At 36.9% G+C, this 18,773-nt stretch overlaps 1 protein-coding gene across 1 annotated transcript; it reads left to right on the forward strand.

Moving 5' to 3' along the window:
• The first annotated feature begins 869 nt into the window (after positions 1-869).
• LOC126672446 (secreted RxLR effector protein 161-like) lies at positions 870-1,340 on the forward strand. The gene has a single exon (XM_050366395.1). The coding sequence runs from the start codon at positions 870-872 to the stop codon at positions 1,338-1,340; it is 471 nt and encodes a 156-aa protein (XP_050222352.1).
• Positions 1,341-18,773: the final 17,433 nt, after the last annotated feature.

Below are 18,773 nucleotides of genomic sequence, written 5' to 3' on the forward strand. Positions count from 1 at the left end.
CTTTTAATAAAAGCCATCCTCAAGAGTTGATTATTGGTGATACCTCTAAAGGTGTAAGTACTCGCTCTCATTTCCGCACTATAGCTAATTTTACTTTCCTTTCATAACTAGAGCCCACTAAAGTTAGTGAAGCTTTAGTTGACGAACATTGGGTGATTGCTATGCAACAGTAACTCAATGAATTCGTGAGGAATAAAGTTTGGGAGCTAGTCCCCCGTCCTAATGGTCATACCATTATTGGGACAAAATAGGTTTTCCGGAACAAGTTGGACGAAAGTGGAGTGATAACTCGGAACAAGGGCCGATTGGTTGCCCAAGGCTATAACCAAGAGGAAGGCATTGATTATGAGGAGACATTTGCTCCGGTTTCTAGATTAGAAGCAATTCGTATGTTATTAGCTTATGCATCATGCATGAATTTCAAACTTTTTCAAATGGATGTGAAAAGTTCTTTTTTAAATGGTTTTATTGAGGAGGAAGTTTATGTTAAACAACCTCCCGGTTTTGAAGACTTTCAACATCCTAACTATGTTTTTAAACTCAACAAAGCTCTTTATGGTTTAAAACAAGCTCCTAGAGCTTGGTACGATAGGTTGAGTAGCTTTTTGATTGCAAATGGTTTTTCCAAAGGCAAGGTTGATACTACTCTTTTTACAAAGACTCATAAGCATGATATTCTCTTTGTGCAAATTTATGTTGATGATATCATCTTTGGTGCTACTAATGAGTCTCTATGTAGAGATTTTTCTAAGTGTATGACTAGGGAGTTTGAAATGAGCAACATGGGATAACTCAAGTTCTTCCTTGGACTTCAAATCAAACAAGATAAGGATGGAATCTTCATCAATCAATCCAAGTACACAAAGGAGATGCTCAAAAAGTTTGGCATGCAGACCTCCTCTAGTAGCAAAACACCAGTGAGTACCACAACTAAATTGGACAAAGACGAATCGGGTAAATGCATTGATATTACAATGTATCGAGGTATGATAGGATCTCTCATTTATCTTACCGCTAGTAGACCCGACATTATGTTTAGTGTGTGCTTATGTGCTCGTTTTCAAGCTTGTCCTAAGGAATCCCACTTGCATGCCGTTAAACGTATTTTGAAATACTTGCATGGCACTTTACACCTAGGAATCTATTACCCTAGAAATGTGGACCCTAGGTTACTTGGCTACTCCGATGCCGACTATGCGGGTTGTCTTATTGATCGTAAAAGTACCTCCGGGACTTGCCAATTTCTAGGTCAAAGTTTGAACTCTTGGAGTAGTAAGAAACAAGTATCCGTAGCTTTGTCAACCGCGGAGGCCGAATATGTAGCGGCCGGTTGTTGTTGAGCTCAAATCCTATGGATTAAGCAACAACTTCTTGATTATGGTATTGCACTTGATCACATTCCCATCAAATGTGACAACACTAGTGCAATAAACCTATCAAAGAACCCAATTCAACATTCTAGAAGTAAACACATAGATATCCGACATCATTTTATTCGTGATCATGTGCATAAAGGTGATGTAGTAATCGAATTCATCGATACTACTAATCAATTTACAGATATTTTTACCAAGCCTCTAAATGAGGATCGTATGCATTTTATCATTCGAGAGCTTGGTATGCTTGATGTGAGTACTTTGAACTAATGTGCTTATTGCCTTATTTGATTCAAATTATTCTTAATTAACTATGCGCTTTCTTTTAATTGATTGGACCAATATACATGTTAATCTCTTTTGTATGATGGTTACATGATTTTGATGTTTGTCCATAATAAATTATCCATATGTGTTGGCATCAAGGCTTGGCATTGTGCAAAATTTTCGAAAATTGTTAAAAATCATGATTTCAATGAATCTCGGCCGCTATCTACATGTCGCGGGCGAGATCTTCAAACTGAAATAAAAAAAAATTCCTCTGCTAGTATCTAGGCCGCGATCTTCATATCTCGGGCGTGATATACAGACAGAAAGTATGATTTTTTTTCTGCATGAATCTCGGGCGAGATATAGTTCTCGCGGGCGTGATACATCCGACCGTTTGAATATAACGGCTAGTTTGATGTATCTCGGGCGCGATTCATGCAGATTTTTCAAAAATCTGCCATTTTTGATACTTATCAAAACGGCTAGTTTTTCAAAAACTAGCCGTTTATGACCGTTTTTAGGACTCCTTAAGCCCTATAAATACTCCCTTTGATAGCATTTCTTCTTTACAAAACCTCTCAAACCTTTCTAATATATTTTTTTGCAAAATAGTCTTTTAACCCCTCAAAATTTCAAAATCTCTTGCATTTGTCATCCTCATTTCATTCATTCATACATCATGGCACCCAAGGTTTCTTCTAAATCGAATGGAAAGGCTCCGGCTAAAGCTTCTACTCAACTTCCTACATTGGAAATGGAGGAATTGGCCATTCGAAGGGGTAACATGGAACAAGCGGAAATCGAAGGCACTCGTTTTCCTACTCTTGTGGATATTGCTTTTGACGGATTAAGGGCTCAAGTTGAAGCCTACATTGATGCCTTGATATGGAGAAAATTTGTTCCTGAAAATAGAGAAGAAACCATTAAGGATTTGACAAAGGAAGTGATTGCTTCGCCTCACTTGATCACAAATGAAAATCATCGCTCCGGGTTCTATGGAGTGACATTTCAAGCTCAAGGAAAGACCTACAAGCTTACACCAAGGGAGATCGATGAGTGCTTCGGGTTTGAAGATGGTTTTGCTACAAACTATCTTCGTATTAAGGAGTTCACCATTTATGATTTTTGGGCGGAAGTTAGCACCGACGTGAGGCACGAATCTCGCACCGTAATTGCCAAGTCTATTGACACTCTCCCTTTGTTCGTTTTCCATCGAATCATCACTTATTCGATCAATGGAAGACATGAAGGCAATGAGAAGGTCCCCATCAAAGACCTATTTTTTATGTGGTGTGCGGTCAAAGGAGAGCGCTTTTCTTGCGCTAGGTATTTTATGGAACATCTTCATGCACTTGGAAGGAAGAGAGGCACACTTCGGGTCGGCTCCTTCGTCACGACAATGGTCAAGAGGGCCAAAGACTACACTTCGGCTCTACGTCAAAATCATGGCGTTGTTATTGGATGGAATAAGTCCCTTCTCGATCTTGATTACTTTGTTAATCGAGTGGGGGCTTTTAATGTTGTTGGTGATCATTACCACTACCTTTTTGGAGATATGGTTATTGGACAAGAAGTGCGAAGGCTTGCAAGAAAGTGACAACGGAAATTGGGGGAACCGGCTCATCCGGAGGAGTTTGCGGCACAAGTAGAGGAAGAGGCTCAAATGGGCTTTCAAGGTGCGGAAATTCCGGCCCCGGCTATGGATCCTACTTGGCTACCTCCTCAAGGTGCAAGTACGAATGAGATACTCTCACTCATTTATAGTCAAAATGAGCGGATGTTTGGACGTATGAATTTGATGCAAACGAATGTGGATTCTCGTTTCAACAATTTGGAGAGTCGCTTTGGAAGATTGGAAACGGAGTTTAGTGGTTTACGGTCTGATTTTGGCAATTTACGGAATCGCTTCGATGCTCAATTCCCGCCTTCTTCGGTTCATACTCCGGTCCTTGAGGAAGAAGATTTTGATGAAATTGATGAAGAGGATTGACCATTTGCATCTCATTCATTTCATGCATTCTCTTTCATTTGTTTTATGCTTTATTTTTCTTGCATTTTTCATTTTGTCAAAAATGCCTTGTAATTCCTACCATTATTTGGATTACATTACTTATGTGTTTTTATTATTCCTAGCCCTTGTCTTGTCTTGTCAATTGAATAAAATTTTGTTTTGTACTTATTTTGTTATGTATTGAACTTTTTATCTATCGCACTTAATGTTTCTATTTTTTAATTCCGCAATTAAGTTCCTATGATCTCTAGGTTTTTACTCTTTTTGTTTTTGACAAAGGGGGAGAGATACATATTTTTTTCATATCTCTCTAAATTGCAAATTTTAGGAAAATGACTAAGTTTTAAAAATCGCATTTGTTTTCTGCTTGTCTCGAATTCATTTAAATTTTGAGTGCATAAAGTGAGGGGGAGCCAAAGTTCTTTTGAACTCCCACAAACTTAGCCATTTGAGTATATTGATTGTCAAAATCAAAAAGGGGGAGATTGTTGGATCAAGTCCCATTTGAACCCTAATTTTGAGTTTGACAATCAATTTTAAGAGGCTAATCATGTTTATTAGTGTGTAGGAACATATAGAAACCATCCTGGGTCGAATCGGAGCTTTCTAGCGAGAATCGAATAATCGGAATTCCCACTAGTTACAGTAGGTTTTCGCGCCCGAGATGCCTCAAGCATCACGGGCGAGATCCATTGATCTCGGGCGTGACAAACCAAATCACGGGCGCGATATACTAGCTAATCCAAACACCTTTGTTCTTCAAGTGTATCGCGGGCGCGACATATGAATCACGGGCGCGATGAATATGACCGTTGAAGGTCTAACGGCTAGTTCAGAGTCTTCCATCAGTTGCTTGACAAGTGGCCTTCAACCATTGGCTGAATTCCTGACATTCAAAGATCTTGGGCGCGACGTAAGGGATCTCGGGCGCGACCGACTATTTTTCAGCCCAAACTTGAGTTTTCTTCTAGAAGATTCAAGGGTTTGTTGTTGGGGTTATAAATACCCCTTGTCTACCTCATTTATGAGGTTAGACACTCTAGCAACAACAAACATTCTCAAGCATTCAATTTATTCTCTCTAAATTTATTGTGCATCATTTATTGATTGCTCATTCTCTTTGTTGATTGATTAATATTTGTGATTCAATCATTAGTGTTGTAGGTTTGTGTTTAGCCTTAGAAAAGCACATTGTGAGTTTGAGATTATCTCTTAGAAATCTCTTTGTAAAGTTTGTGTTTATCTCTAAAACACTATCTCAATTAGTAGATTCTAAAATATCAATCTTTGATTGAGTAGTGGAGTAGGATCGATTTGTGATCCGAACCACTCTAAATTGCTTGTGTCAATTTCTCTCTTCTCAAACTCTCATTTAAATATTAATTACCCACTAAACCTTATTCACCCCCCTCTATTTAGGGATTTCACTTTGGTTTTACTTTGGCTTATGGTTGGGTCGGGTTAGACTTGTGTTGCCCGACATGTTGTGTTGAGCTATACTACAGTTAAGGCTAACACACTACTTTGGGAAAACTCTTGGGTTTTGAAAGGACTATATAAGTATTTAAGAACTTTGGTTTCGTTTTAAAAGATAAGAACCCACCTAAGCTTAACTTGCCTAATTTTGTTATTTGGTTTGTATGGATACTTTGGTTGTACCTTGGTTGTGTTTTGAAATGCTAGTCCTACGTGGTGTCTAGTAATCTTAGAGTTAGGGGGTGATCAGATTTTAACTTATATAATGTTTTAGACCCGTCGACTGCTCGTGCTACGGAGTCTACGCAGGGTTTGCTGTTTGCCAAGATTCACGTGGATAAGCAAGCAGTGAGTTTGTAGTGTTATTTACCGCTTTATTAAGTACCGCACATTATTTTAGTATATCAAATGTTTGTGAACTGTTTTAAGGATTATGGATCTGGATTGAAACGAGCTACTCGATAGGCCTGTATCGAGACTGTGTGCACCGGTAAGTACTTTGGAATTGGCTGACCAATGTCTGGTCTACCTTGGGAATCGATGAGGATTTGTTCCCATCTATTTTGGAAGCTCAATAGTGATCGAATCAACACTTATGACGTACTTTTCGAACGACGTCGGAAGCAAACGAGTAGAACTACATCTTTTCGTGTACAAAAGATGTGTATAAATTGCGAATGATCGTACCATAAACGATAAGAACTAGTAGTAATACAGAGTCTGATGTCAGAGAAACTTACGTAAAACCCGTTTTATGAAAAGAAAAGTGTTTGATTGAAATGAGATGTTTTGAAAAGACATAATTGTGCCCGGACACGAATCATAAAGACATCGCATTGACACGAATAATAATGCATCACTACATTAATATTGCATTCATTAATAGGACATGCATCATATACATTGTGTGCCTGAAAGAAAAGAAAAGTGTCTTTGCAACTCTTGTGATGAGAGAAGTAATCATACCGGCGCACAATTATGACATGATTTGTGAAATGAAAAGTATCGTGATTTAAAATGGATGAGTTTTTAACGTAAGTAAGCTTTGACAGTGACTCTGTACATAGAGGCATAGAACAAGATTGATCACCTTGTTAGGCCTATATGAAAACAAACGTATGTAACACGACAAGTATAGACGAGTAATGTAATGCGAATCGCAACGTATCGAGATTTGAATTGCAAATCTCTAAAGCGGCCTTGTATATTAAATACAAGAACAAAAACACTACTTTACAAACATGTAAAGTGATAGCGACCACTTTTAAACTCGAAGCATGTTTACCTCTACGACGAGGAAATCGAACGTAGAAGTTAATTACGTAAGGGATATGAACCCTACGTATAAACCAACGTTGTTCGAGAAGGTCGAATAAAGAGAATTGATTCATAATGAATATGAATCAAGTCGTAGTAAGAGGGTTAAGGATTGTTAGCATAGGAAGTTACTCGATAAGTATATCGAGATACTGTCACCGAAGAATAGTAATAGATAAGAGACCGTACGAACCTAACTGCAAAGTCAACAGTTAGTGAATGATTAATCAGAGTATCGCAGCGGAAGTGTGGAAGGAAAAGAATGATAGGTCATGAACAAAGATTTGTTAAGGAATATAAATAAGATATTATCGTAAACGGTCGACGAAAGAGAATTGATTCATAATAAATATGAATCCAGTACTAAGTAATAAAAGAAGGAATTTATATATAACAAGTGGAATAACGAGACAAGAGAAGATGGTGGGTAATGAGACTATGTAGATAGTGAAACACGTATAATTTGAGTGTCCATATCACTCAATAAGGAATGATGATAGGAGTAAACGATGTTGGAAAACAAGATCAAGTCGTGACAATGACCAAATAAAGAAGAGTAATGGATTGTCTAAACGAGGGAGTCTGGTGACGAAGATTATCGTCCCTAATGACAAAGTACATATGTGAGTACAACTGAACTCACTATCGAGGAAGATCAAAAAGGTAAACTATTATCGCAGTTTGTAAGACTACGATTGAACAAGGTATTTAAGGAAGGTATATGAAAATTCGAGGACGAATTTTTATAAGGGGGGAAGAATGTTATACCCCAAGATAATTAATTAGCTAATTCGAAAACGTGTCCAGTCTGTATTCGCCATGGTGGCGTTATTAGAAAGTTTTCAGATAAAATTTAGATAAATAAGTTTTAGTAGGTCGGTTTCAGGAAATTATTTATGAGGAAATTAAGGTTACAGTTCAATTCTAAAGTTAGAATTGAAATTAAAAGGAAAAATGTCAAGTAAAGCCCAAAATAGAGTTCAGGGACCAAAGTGGTAATTTAGCCACTTTGTGTCGGAAATGGAAATATTGGATTTTGACGGGAAAGTATTAGAGCTTCGTATTATTTATTGGATATAAATAATACGTATAAGTTATAATAAAAGAATTTATCGATTTAGTTATGGACTAAATCGTACAAAAGAGAAGTTTAAAGGATAAAGGATAGTAAACAAAAAGGACAAGAATTAAAGTGGCATTTTAGCCATGTTATATAAGAAATGAGGATATGAATCAGGAGCAGAAGAAGGATCGAGAGAGTGAAGGAAATAACGCCGATTACCGTCGTTTCGCCGCCGTTTCGCCGTTCGACGTCCGAATCGAGTGATTTTCGCGGCGATTTTTTCAGAATCGAATCCTCTATCGATCCTAAGCTTCGTTTCAAGGTAAATCTTCAAGAAATTTGGTTAAAAATCGAATATGTATTGCTGTTTTAGTGAGATTGAGTTTTAGGATTGAATTCGACGTTTTTGAAGTTATTATAGCGTTCTAATGAAAACCGAGATGCGGGTTTTGTATAGTTGAATGTATAGCACGTCGGGATGGCTGAAAAGCCCCGGAAAACGACTTTCCGGGGGCTGTTAAGAGTGTGCGTTCGCACACATTGAGTGTGCGTTCGCACACTCCTTAAAAGTAAGGGTGTGCGTTCGCACACATTGAGTGTGCGTTCGCACACTCCTTAAAATTAGGGTGTGCGTTCGCACACCTATTGTGTGCGTTCGCACACTACCTAAAACTTGCCAGATTCAAAATCCCAACGGTCAGTTTATAGATTTGCCTCTTAGGAACGCCTCTGTCAAATTTCATCTCGATCCAACGGTTCAATTGGGAGAGATCGTCGTTTTACTAAACAGTGTCAGTGTGCAGGCAGCACCTGCGCATTGTCCTGAACACTACTTGAAACTTCATCGGAATGAAAGTAAACCCTGAAGTTTGAAACTATCATACGTATAGGAATGCGATTAAGAGATATAATAAGTATCTCGACTAAGTATTAGAACACGATCAAAGTTAAAAGACATATTTAGAATAAGATCGTGATAACCTAAGGTTACAACTTAGGATTTCGGTACTAAGTTTACGTTTATGAATTAAACGTACAGGTAATTTGGATAAGTAATGGACGTACCGACGAGCTACCAGGCCGACGAGCTGGAATAGCTACAAGATCGGATAATGCATAGAACCTGCGTGATAGATTGGTAGCATTGCGGTAGATTGGATAGCAGTCACTGTGAGTACATTTTAATTACTCGTTAATATTCATAAAGTCGCGATATACGGACGACTATATGAATACTTATATGTTTAATATATGTTTGAAAAAGTACATGTATGTATGTTTTGAAAATGATTACTTTCCGTACTGCGTTATTTTAAGAATAACATAAATAGATGAAAAGGACATATATGTTTAAAATACTGGGAAAGGGGTTAAGCAATATACAAGCATCGAACCAAATATGTACGAGAAAAGAATAGTACATTCCTATGTGTACTATTATTCATATGTTTACAAAGAAACATAGTACGTTCCCATACGTACTTTTAATTATAACAAATACCATACGTGCGTGTGTTATAGATGTATGATTGCAGATTGCAATGTGCATGTCATGGTCCATAAAGGATCAATACAACATAACGGAAAATATATAATTAAATAATAAACGTAAAACGAGAATTTGTACGATGGTACAACCAAATATAAGAACTGAGATACAAGGTTGATCTCGGTAGAGGTTTCTCGAGACCTGTATCTACCCATTCTTGATAATAGTCCTCGGGACTCATATAAAGATAAAATCAAGTATATATATACCGAGAATCAATATGAAACAAGAGCAATAATTAAGATATGAGATAAGACACATCGGTTGGCGTGGCTATCGATGTCAGATGATTAAAGACACATCGGTTGGCTTGGCTATCGATGTCAGATATGTAAAACACATCGGTTGGCTTTGCTATCGATGTCAGATATGTTAAACACATCGGTTGGCTTTGCTATCGATGTCAGATATGTAAAACACATCGGTTGGCTTTGCTATCGATGTCAGAAAAGTGATTACATCGGTTGGCTTTGCTATCGATGTCAGAAAGATGCAGTTAGAGAAGCTTAATGAGAAGAATAAAGACAATCAAAATTATAACAGTAAACAAAACATGTCAAGTATGTACGTAATAAAAACGTACATGAAATATAAGAATGAGGCAAGAATATCAAGTACGTCTATAACATAAACGCTTAGTTTATGACACGTACATGGCCTCCGATAGTATGAACGAACATACGAAGTATGTTTGTGAGTAAGATCGTGTGAAGTATAATTCAAAAAGAATATTTTCTACATAAAGAGGTTTTTAAACATTTTCACCCTTTATGCAATATTACTTGTAATTATGTGTATTCACTCAGTTTTATACTGACCCCGTTGTTATTCCAATTTTTACAGGTTGAGTTAGGTATGATGTGGAGAACGAAGCTTCCGAAGTTTTAATTCTCGGAAGTAGTACGAGTCATGAGACTAGGTTCTCATTCTAGCAAGTCCGCAGTAGTTTAGAATAGACAGGCTCTATTTTGTAAAACGCTTTAACTCTGATGTATATTTCAAACAGGGGTCGTGCGTATTTTGATATTATTGTCATATATAAAATATGATTTGATTTGCGAAAAATTTATATGTATTTTCAGGCTTGCTACGGGTTTTGGAGCTACCACTCCCATTCCCTAGCGCCGGTCGCGGCTCAATAATTTGGGTCGTGACAAAGTTGGTATCAGAGCAATGGTTTAGTATTCCTAGGCCATTGTTCTTTTGTGATTGGAGTTTAGGGAAGAGTCAGTCAGTACCTAGGCACTACTGCGGATTATAGGGATTTCCAGTAATGTCTTTTAAACGTTATCATCGATTTCATCGATTTTTCAAACGTCTTATAAAAACGTCCTTCCTTATATGTGCTAATAGGAGTCAAGTTAGATGTGTGCGCGAGCACAATATATGTTTGTGTTTACTCGAATAAGCAGTACGCTTTCGAGTATCTATAATCTGCAAAGAGTTATATACTCTCGAGACTCATATTATATAAGAATAACGTTATGAATCGTAATGGTTTTGAATTGATTGGATATTATATGATTGATGAGATATGCGACGCGCTGCAAAACGCGATCACTCAGGAGAGTGATATGCTCACAGGTATGTACGCCTGTGATAATATATACGATATAGGAAATATGTGTTTGTGATTGGTTGTTATGAATAGAACTTGCGCTTATTGATTAGATGCTGCTTAATTTTGCTAAGTCTACAGTGAGCGGAATGCTCGCAAGACTTAAAATACGCGACGTCACCGAGGAAAATCTAGGGAATATTGATTTTCTTTGGATTTGATCGACATAGAATGTTCATAGATATCCGTAGCATAGGAATGAAACATATACGTATGACTATATGTTCTTGATGTTCTGCTAAATCTACAAAGAGCGGAATAAGTTATCAAGTTTGTGATATGGCCAAATTAGGCCAAAAGGAAATTGTTTGTGATGGTTTGTTTATGTTATGTTTTAAGGGACATCGAGAGTTCTATACGAATAGAATGGATGAGCAAAGAACTATACAAGCGCGTGCAGTCGCACAACTCGTAAACGAGACCCGCGGGGAGGCCAGAGGTGATACGGGCGAATATGACCCGGCCCAATCGGCAGGTAGGGGACGTGGACGGGGCAGAGATCAAGAGGAACCTGGAGTAGGCCTAGTCGGGAACGTGCAGGCACTAGGAGTGCCGCAACCACCTAATGTCGATGTCAATCGACTGGCCGCAGAAGTAACTGATATGCTGAGTTGTATGCTAATAATAAGATAGTGATACAAGGACAGTATCAATATGAAAAGGCAAGATACAAGATAGAGATTTGACATTGGCATAAATAGAGTTAAGATTAAAGGAGTTTGGTGGATGGGACGACCTATTAGATTTTCTAGACGGAGTAGAGCTAATTGCTCGTAGACTTCAAGTAGATGAAGGATAAACGGTAAAATCAATAGAGGTATTGATGAAAGGTTCAATCAAAGATTGGTTTCGCAAGTAATTGGACCAATAAAGGGTCAAACAATATGGATGGAGTTAGTGACCCGATTTAGGTAATTCTTTTTATTGTTTGCTTTGATTAAGGACAAGCAAGAAAAGCTAATGTCGTTAATTCGAGGAGACAAACCAGTCCAAAGATAGGTTATCGAGTTTAATCGATTAAGTGGATTCGCTCAAGACTTAATGATAGATTAAGTGTGAATCTATACAAGAATCATGAAAGGATTAGGAGTACAATTTATGGAAAGATTAACTCAGACTGATAGAGAAGTTATTCAGCTTGTCAACAGTGTTAGACAATTGAAAAATGCAGTAGTCCATTTTGACAAGGGCCAAATAAGAGGTGAACATATGAATTATGAATGCTACAAGTTTGGATGAACACATAAAGAACTCGAAAGGCGACGTGGCCAAATTCTTACGAGAGGTAGACAAGGGAAAGTAGCCTTCGTGGCTAGGACTATTAGTTGCAATCGGAGTAAGGGAGTTCTAGTTTTGCAAAACACATATGCCGCAATGCGGTAAAAGGCACATAAGTAACTGTTAAGCTGGGACGGACGTATGCTTACGATATGAGCAGTAAGATTATTACGTGAGGCAGTACCCATATTTTGTGAAGAGGATTACCACGAATAACACGAATTCACCCATCTCCGAAGAGACATAGTATGTCGTGATGGTTTTTGGTTAGATACAACCAGATAAACCATATAGAAGAAGAAAACATCGCGAAGATTGATCACTAGAAGCTCAATAGTGATCGAATCAACACTTATGACGTACTTTTCGAACGACGTCGGAAGCAAACGAGTAGAACTACATCTTTTCGTGTACAAAAGATGTGTATAAATTGCGAATGATCGTACCATAAACGATAAGAACTAGTAGTAATACAGAGTCTGATGTCAGAGAAACTTACGTAAAACCCGTTTTATGAAAAGAAAAGTGTTTGATTGAAATGAGATGTTTTGAAAAGACATAATTGTGCCCGGACACGAATCATAAAGACATCGCATTGACACGAATAATAATGCATCACTACATTAATATTGCATTCATTAATAGGACATGCATCATATACATTGTGTGCCTGAAAGAAAAGAAAAGTGTCTTTGCAACTCTTGTGATGAGAGAAGTCATCATACCGGCGCACAATTATGACATGATTTGTGAAATGAAAAGTATCGTGATTTAAAATGGATGAGTTTTTAACGTAAGTAAGCTTTGACAGTGACTCTGTACATAGAGGCATAGAACAAGATTGATCACCTTGTTAGGCCTATATGAAAACAAACGTATGTAACACGACAAGTATAGACGAGTAATGTAATGCGAATCGCAACGTATCGAGATTTGAATTGCAAATCTCTAAAGCGGCCTTGTATATTAAATACAAGAACAAAAACACTACTTTACAAACATGTAAAGTGATAGCGACCACTTTTAAACTCGAAGCATGTTTACCTCTACGACGAGGAAATCGAACGTAGAAGTTAATTACGTAAGGGATATGAACCCTACGTATAAACCAACGTTGTTCGAGAAGGTCGAATAAAGAGAATTGATTCATAATGAATATGAATCAAGTCGTAGTAAGAGGGTTAAGGATTGTTAGCATAGGAAGTTACTCGATAAGTATATCGAGATACTGTCACCGAAGAATAGTAATAGATAAGAGACCGTACGAACCTAACTGCAAAGTCAACAGTTAGTGAATGATTAATCAGAGTATCGCAGCGGAAGTGTGGAAGGAAAAGAATGATAGGTCATGAACAAAGATTTGTTAAGGAATATAAATAAGATATTATCGTAAACGGTCGACGAAAGAGAATTGATTCATAATAAATATGAATCCAGTACTAAGTAATAAAAGAAGGAATTTATATATAACAAGTGGAATAACGAGACAAGAGAAGATGGTGGGTAATGAGACTATGTAGATAGTGAAACACGTATAATTTGAGTGTCCATATCACTCAATAAGGAATGATGATAGGAGTAAACGATGTTGGAAAACAAGATCAAGTCGTGACAATGACCAAATAAAGAAGAGTAATGGATTGTCTAAACGAGGGAGTCTGGTGACGAAGATTATCGTCCCTAATGACAAAGTACATATGTGAGTACAACTGAACTCACTATCGAGGAAGATCAAAAAGGTAAACTATTATCGCAGTTTGTAAGACTACGATTGAACAAGGTATTTAAGGAAGGTATATGAAAATTCGAGGACGAATTTTTATAAGGGGGGAAGAATGTTATACCCCAAGATAATTAATTAGCTAATTCGAAAACGTGTCCAGTCTGTATTCGCCATGGTGGCGTTATTAGAAAGTTTTCAGATAAAATTTAGATAAATAAGTTTTAGTAGGTCGGTTTCAGGAAATTATTTATGAGGAAATTAAGGTTACAGTTCAATTCTAAAGTTAGAATTGAAATTAAAAGGAAAAATGTCAAGTAAAGCCCAAAATAGAGTTCAGGGACCAAAGTGGTAATTTAGCCACTTTGTGTCGGAAATGGAAATATTGGATTTTGACGGGAAAGTATTAGAGCTTCGTATTATTTATTGGATATAAATAATACGTATAAGTTATAATAAAAGAATTTATCGATTTAGTTATGGACTAAATCGTACAAAAGAGAAGTTTAAAGGATAAAGGATAGTAAACAAAAAGGACAAGAATTAAAGTGGCATTTTAGCCATGTTATATAAGAAATGAGGATATGAATCAGGAGCAGAAGAAGGATCGAGAGAGTGAAGGAAATAACGCCGATTACCGTCGTTTCGCCGCCGTTTCGCCGTTCGACGTCCGAATCGAGTGATTTTCGCGGCGATTTCTTCAGAATCGAATCCTCTATCGATCCTAAGCTTCGTTTCAAGGTAAATCTTCAAGAAATTTGGTTAAAAATCGAATATGTATTGCTGTTTTAGTGAGATTGAGTTTTAGGATTGAATTCGACGTTTTTGAAGTTATTATAGCGTTCTAATGAAAACCGAGATGCGGGTTTTGTATAGTTGAATGTATAGCACGTCGGGATGGCTGAAAAGCCCCGGAAAACGACTTTCCGGGGGCTGTTAAGAGTGTGCGTTCGCACACATTGAGTGTGCGTTCGCACACTCCTTAAAAGTAAGGGTGTGCGTTCGCACACATTGAGTGTGCGTTCGCACACTCCTTAAAATTAGGGTGTGCGTTCGCACACCTATTGTGTGCGTTCGCACACTACCTAAAACTTGCCAGATTCAAAATCCCAACGGTCAGTTTATAGATTTGCCTCTTAGGAACGCCTCTGTCAAATTTCATCTCGATCCAACGGTTCAATTGGGAGAGATCGTCGTTTTACTAAACAGTGTCAGTGTGCAGGCAGCACCTGCGCATTGTCCTGAAAACTACTTGAAACTTCATCGGAATGAAAGTAAACCCTGAAGTTTGAAACTATCATACGTATAGGAATGCGATTAAGAGATATAATAAGTATCTCGACTAAGTATTAGAACACGATCAAAGTTAAAAGACATATTTAGAATAAGATCGTGATAACCTAAGGTTACAACTTAGGATTTCGGTACTAAGTTTACGTTTATGAATTAAACGTACAGGTAATTTGGATAAGTAATGGACGTACCGACGAGCTACCAGGCCGACGAGCTGGAATAGCTACAAGATCGGATAATGCATAGAACCTGCGTGATAGATTGGTAGCATTGCGGTAGATTGGATAGCAGTCACTGTGAGTACATTTTAATTACTCGTTAATATTCATAAAGTCGCGTATTTTCATATACGGACGACTATATGAATACTTATATGTTTAATATATGTTTGAAAAAGTACATGTATGTATGTTTTGAAAATGATTACTTTCCGTACTGCGTTATTTTAAGAATAACATAAATAGATGAAAAGGACTATATGTTTAAAATACTGGGAAAGGGGTTAAGCAATATACAAGCATCGAACCAAATATGTACGAGAAAAGTATAGTACATTCCTATGTGTACTATTATTCATATGTTTACAAAGAAACATAGTACGTTCCCATACGTACTTTTAATTATAACAAATACCATACGTGCGTGTGTTATAGATGTATGATTGCAGATTGCAATGTGCATGTCATGGTCCATAAAGGATCAATACAACATAACGGAAAATATATAATTAAATAATAAACGTAAAACGAGAATTTGTACGATGGTACAACCAAATATAAGAACTGAGATACAAGGTTGATCTCGGTAGAGATTTCTCGAGACCTGTATCTACCCATTCTTGATAATAGTCCTCGGGACTCATATAAAGATAAAATCAAGTATATATATACCGAGAATCAATATGAAACAAGAGCAATAATTAAGATATGAGATAAGACACATCGGTTGGCGTGGCTATCGATGTCAGATGATTAAAGACACATCGGTTGGCTTGGCTATCGATGTCAGATATGTAAAACACATCGGTTGGCTTTGCTATCGATGTCAGATATGTTAAACACATCGGTTGGCTTTGCTATCGATGTCAGATATGTAAAACACATCGGTTGGCTTTGCTATCGATGTCAGAAAAGTGATTACATCGGTTGGCTTTGCTATCGATGTCAGAAAGATGCAGTTAGAGAAGCTTAATGAGAAGAATAAAGACAATCAAAATTATAACAGTAAACAAAACATGTCAAGTATGTACGTAATAAAAACGTACATGAAATATAAGAATGAGGCAAGAATATCAAGTACGTCTATAACATAAACGCTTAGTTTATGACACGTACATGGCCTCCGATAGTATGAACGAACATACGAAGTATGTTTGTGAGTAAGATCGTGTGAAGTATAATTCAAAAAGAATATTTTCTACATAAAGAGGTTTTTAAACATTTTCACCCTTTATGCAATATTACTTGTAATTATGTGTATTCACTCAGTTTTATACTGACCCCGTTGTTATTCCAATTTTTACAGGTTGAGTTAGGTATAATGTGGAGAACGAAGCTTCCGAAGTTTTAATTCTCGGAAGTAGTACGAGTCATGAGACTAGGTTCTCATTCTAGCAAGTCCGCAGTAGTTTAGAATAGACAGGCTCTATTTTGTAAAACGCTTTAACTCTGATGTATATTTCAAACAGGGGTCGTGCGTATTTTGATATTATTGTCATATATAAAATATGATTTGATTTGCGAAAAATTTATATGTATTTTCAGGCTTGCTACGGGTTTTGGAGCTACCACTCCCATTCCCTAGCGCCGGTCGCGGCTCAATAATTTGGGTCGTGACATATACCTACTGATATAATATATTCTAAGTGATGTGTTAAAGGTTCTAAATCAGTAATAACATACTTTGTATCATCGATTGTTGGTTTTGAATCGTTTGGCTAGTTTAGGCAATTTTCGGCAAAATTGCCATGTTTGATTATTTGAGTGCTTTGGCTTAATTTGGTTAAAGGCATGTAAGGTGTTATATTGTTTGCATTGTTTTGGCTAAGCTATTTTAGGTTCAAGATGAAACTTGAAAGGCGTTAAATCTTTTCATTCCATTTAAGTGGTGTATTTAAGTGTATGTACTTTGGGTGTTACTTGCCAAGTGTTGGCAAGTTATTTGGCTTAATTGCTTATCATGATTTTGGCATTTTTAAGTTAGGGAATGAGTTCTTATTTTAAACTTGGTTTTATTTAAGGATCGGATTTACTTTGGTTTTACTTTGGCTTATGGTTGGGTCGGGTTAGACTTGTGTCGCCCGACATGTTGTGTTGAGATATACAACAGTTACGGCTAACACACTACTTTGGGAAAACTCTTGGGTTTTGAAAGGACTATATAAGTATTTAAGAACTTTGGTTTCGTTTTAAAAGTTAAGAACTCACCTAAGCTTAACTTGTCTAATTTTGTTATTTGGTTTGTATGGATACTTTGGTTGTACCTTGGTTGTGTTTTGAAATGCTAGTCCTACGTGGTGTCTAGTAATCTTAGAGTTAGGGGTTGATCAGATTTTAACTTATATAATATTTTAGACCCGTCGACTGGTCGTGCTACAGAGTCTACGCAGGGTTAGCTGTTTGCCAAGATTCACTTGGATAATCAAGCAGTGTGTTTGTAGTGTTATTTACCGCTTTATTAAGTACCGCACATTATTTTAGTATATCAAATGTTTGTGAACTGTTTTAAGGATTATGGATCTGGATTAAAACGAGCTACTCGATAGGCTTGTATCGAGACTTTGTGCACCGGTAAGTACTTTGGAATTGGCTGACCAATGTCTCGCCTACCTTGGGAATCGATGAGGATTTTTTCCCATCTACTTTGGGATTTCATTTAAATACTGTTTTCCATAATCAATATATATTTTAGTATAAAAGGATTTGTTTTAAGGATTTTAAACTTAATAAATGTAAATAGCATTATGAACTCATCTCAGTATATCTAACCCCGTTGTTTTCCAAACTTTTCAGGTTTATGATTTTGAGAGCGTTGGTCATCTCCGATCTTTTGATTCCTCGGAGGTCTTTTTATGTTATCAGACTAGTCCACTGTTTTACTTCTTAGACCGCAGTAGAACTAGTTGTCTCTATTATTGTAATTTGGTTTGTCGTAGTGGTACGACTTTTATATTATTATACTTTGACATGTTATATTGGATTATTTATATATGAGGCATGCTTCACAGTTTCGAATTGCTATCAAGTAATTATTTTAGAATTGCTATATAAGTTGTTAGACTTAGGCTGAAGTCTCGGTTGCCTCCGAGCATTGGTTTTCTTGCAGGTTTATATAGAATATAAGGTTTTCTTCGAGGCTTGCTACGGGTTTCGGTACGACCATACCCATACCCTAGCGCCGGTCGCGATCCATGAAATTGGGTCGTGACAATAACATTTGTAAACAAAAGTATACAACCGTTACGAAACCAATCAAACGTTTCACATTTTTAACAATTTAAGCCAATCGTTTACAAACATTATGAAACAAATCCAAACTTTTGCCCATTTTAGCTATTTAAGCCAAACGTTTAAAACGTTACGAAAAAAATCCAAATGTTTCAAGACGTTTGCAAAGGTTGTGAAATAAAACCAAACGTTTGGATTAAATCGCTAAAAACGTGAAACGTTTGGATTTGTTTTGTATCATTTGTAAACATTCGGATTCAATAACTAAAAAGGTGAAATGTTTGGATTTGTTTCATAACGTTTGTAAACGTTTGGGTTAAATTGCTAAAAAGGTGAAACGCTTGGATTTGTTTCAT

This window comes from Mercurialis annua, linkage group LG3 (genome assembly GCF_937616625.2).
Source record: "Mercurialis annua linkage group LG3, ddMerAnnu1.2, whole genome shotgun sequence".
Classification (NCBI taxonomy): Eukaryota; Viridiplantae; Streptophyta; class Magnoliopsida; order Malpighiales; family Euphorbiaceae; genus Mercurialis; species Mercurialis annua.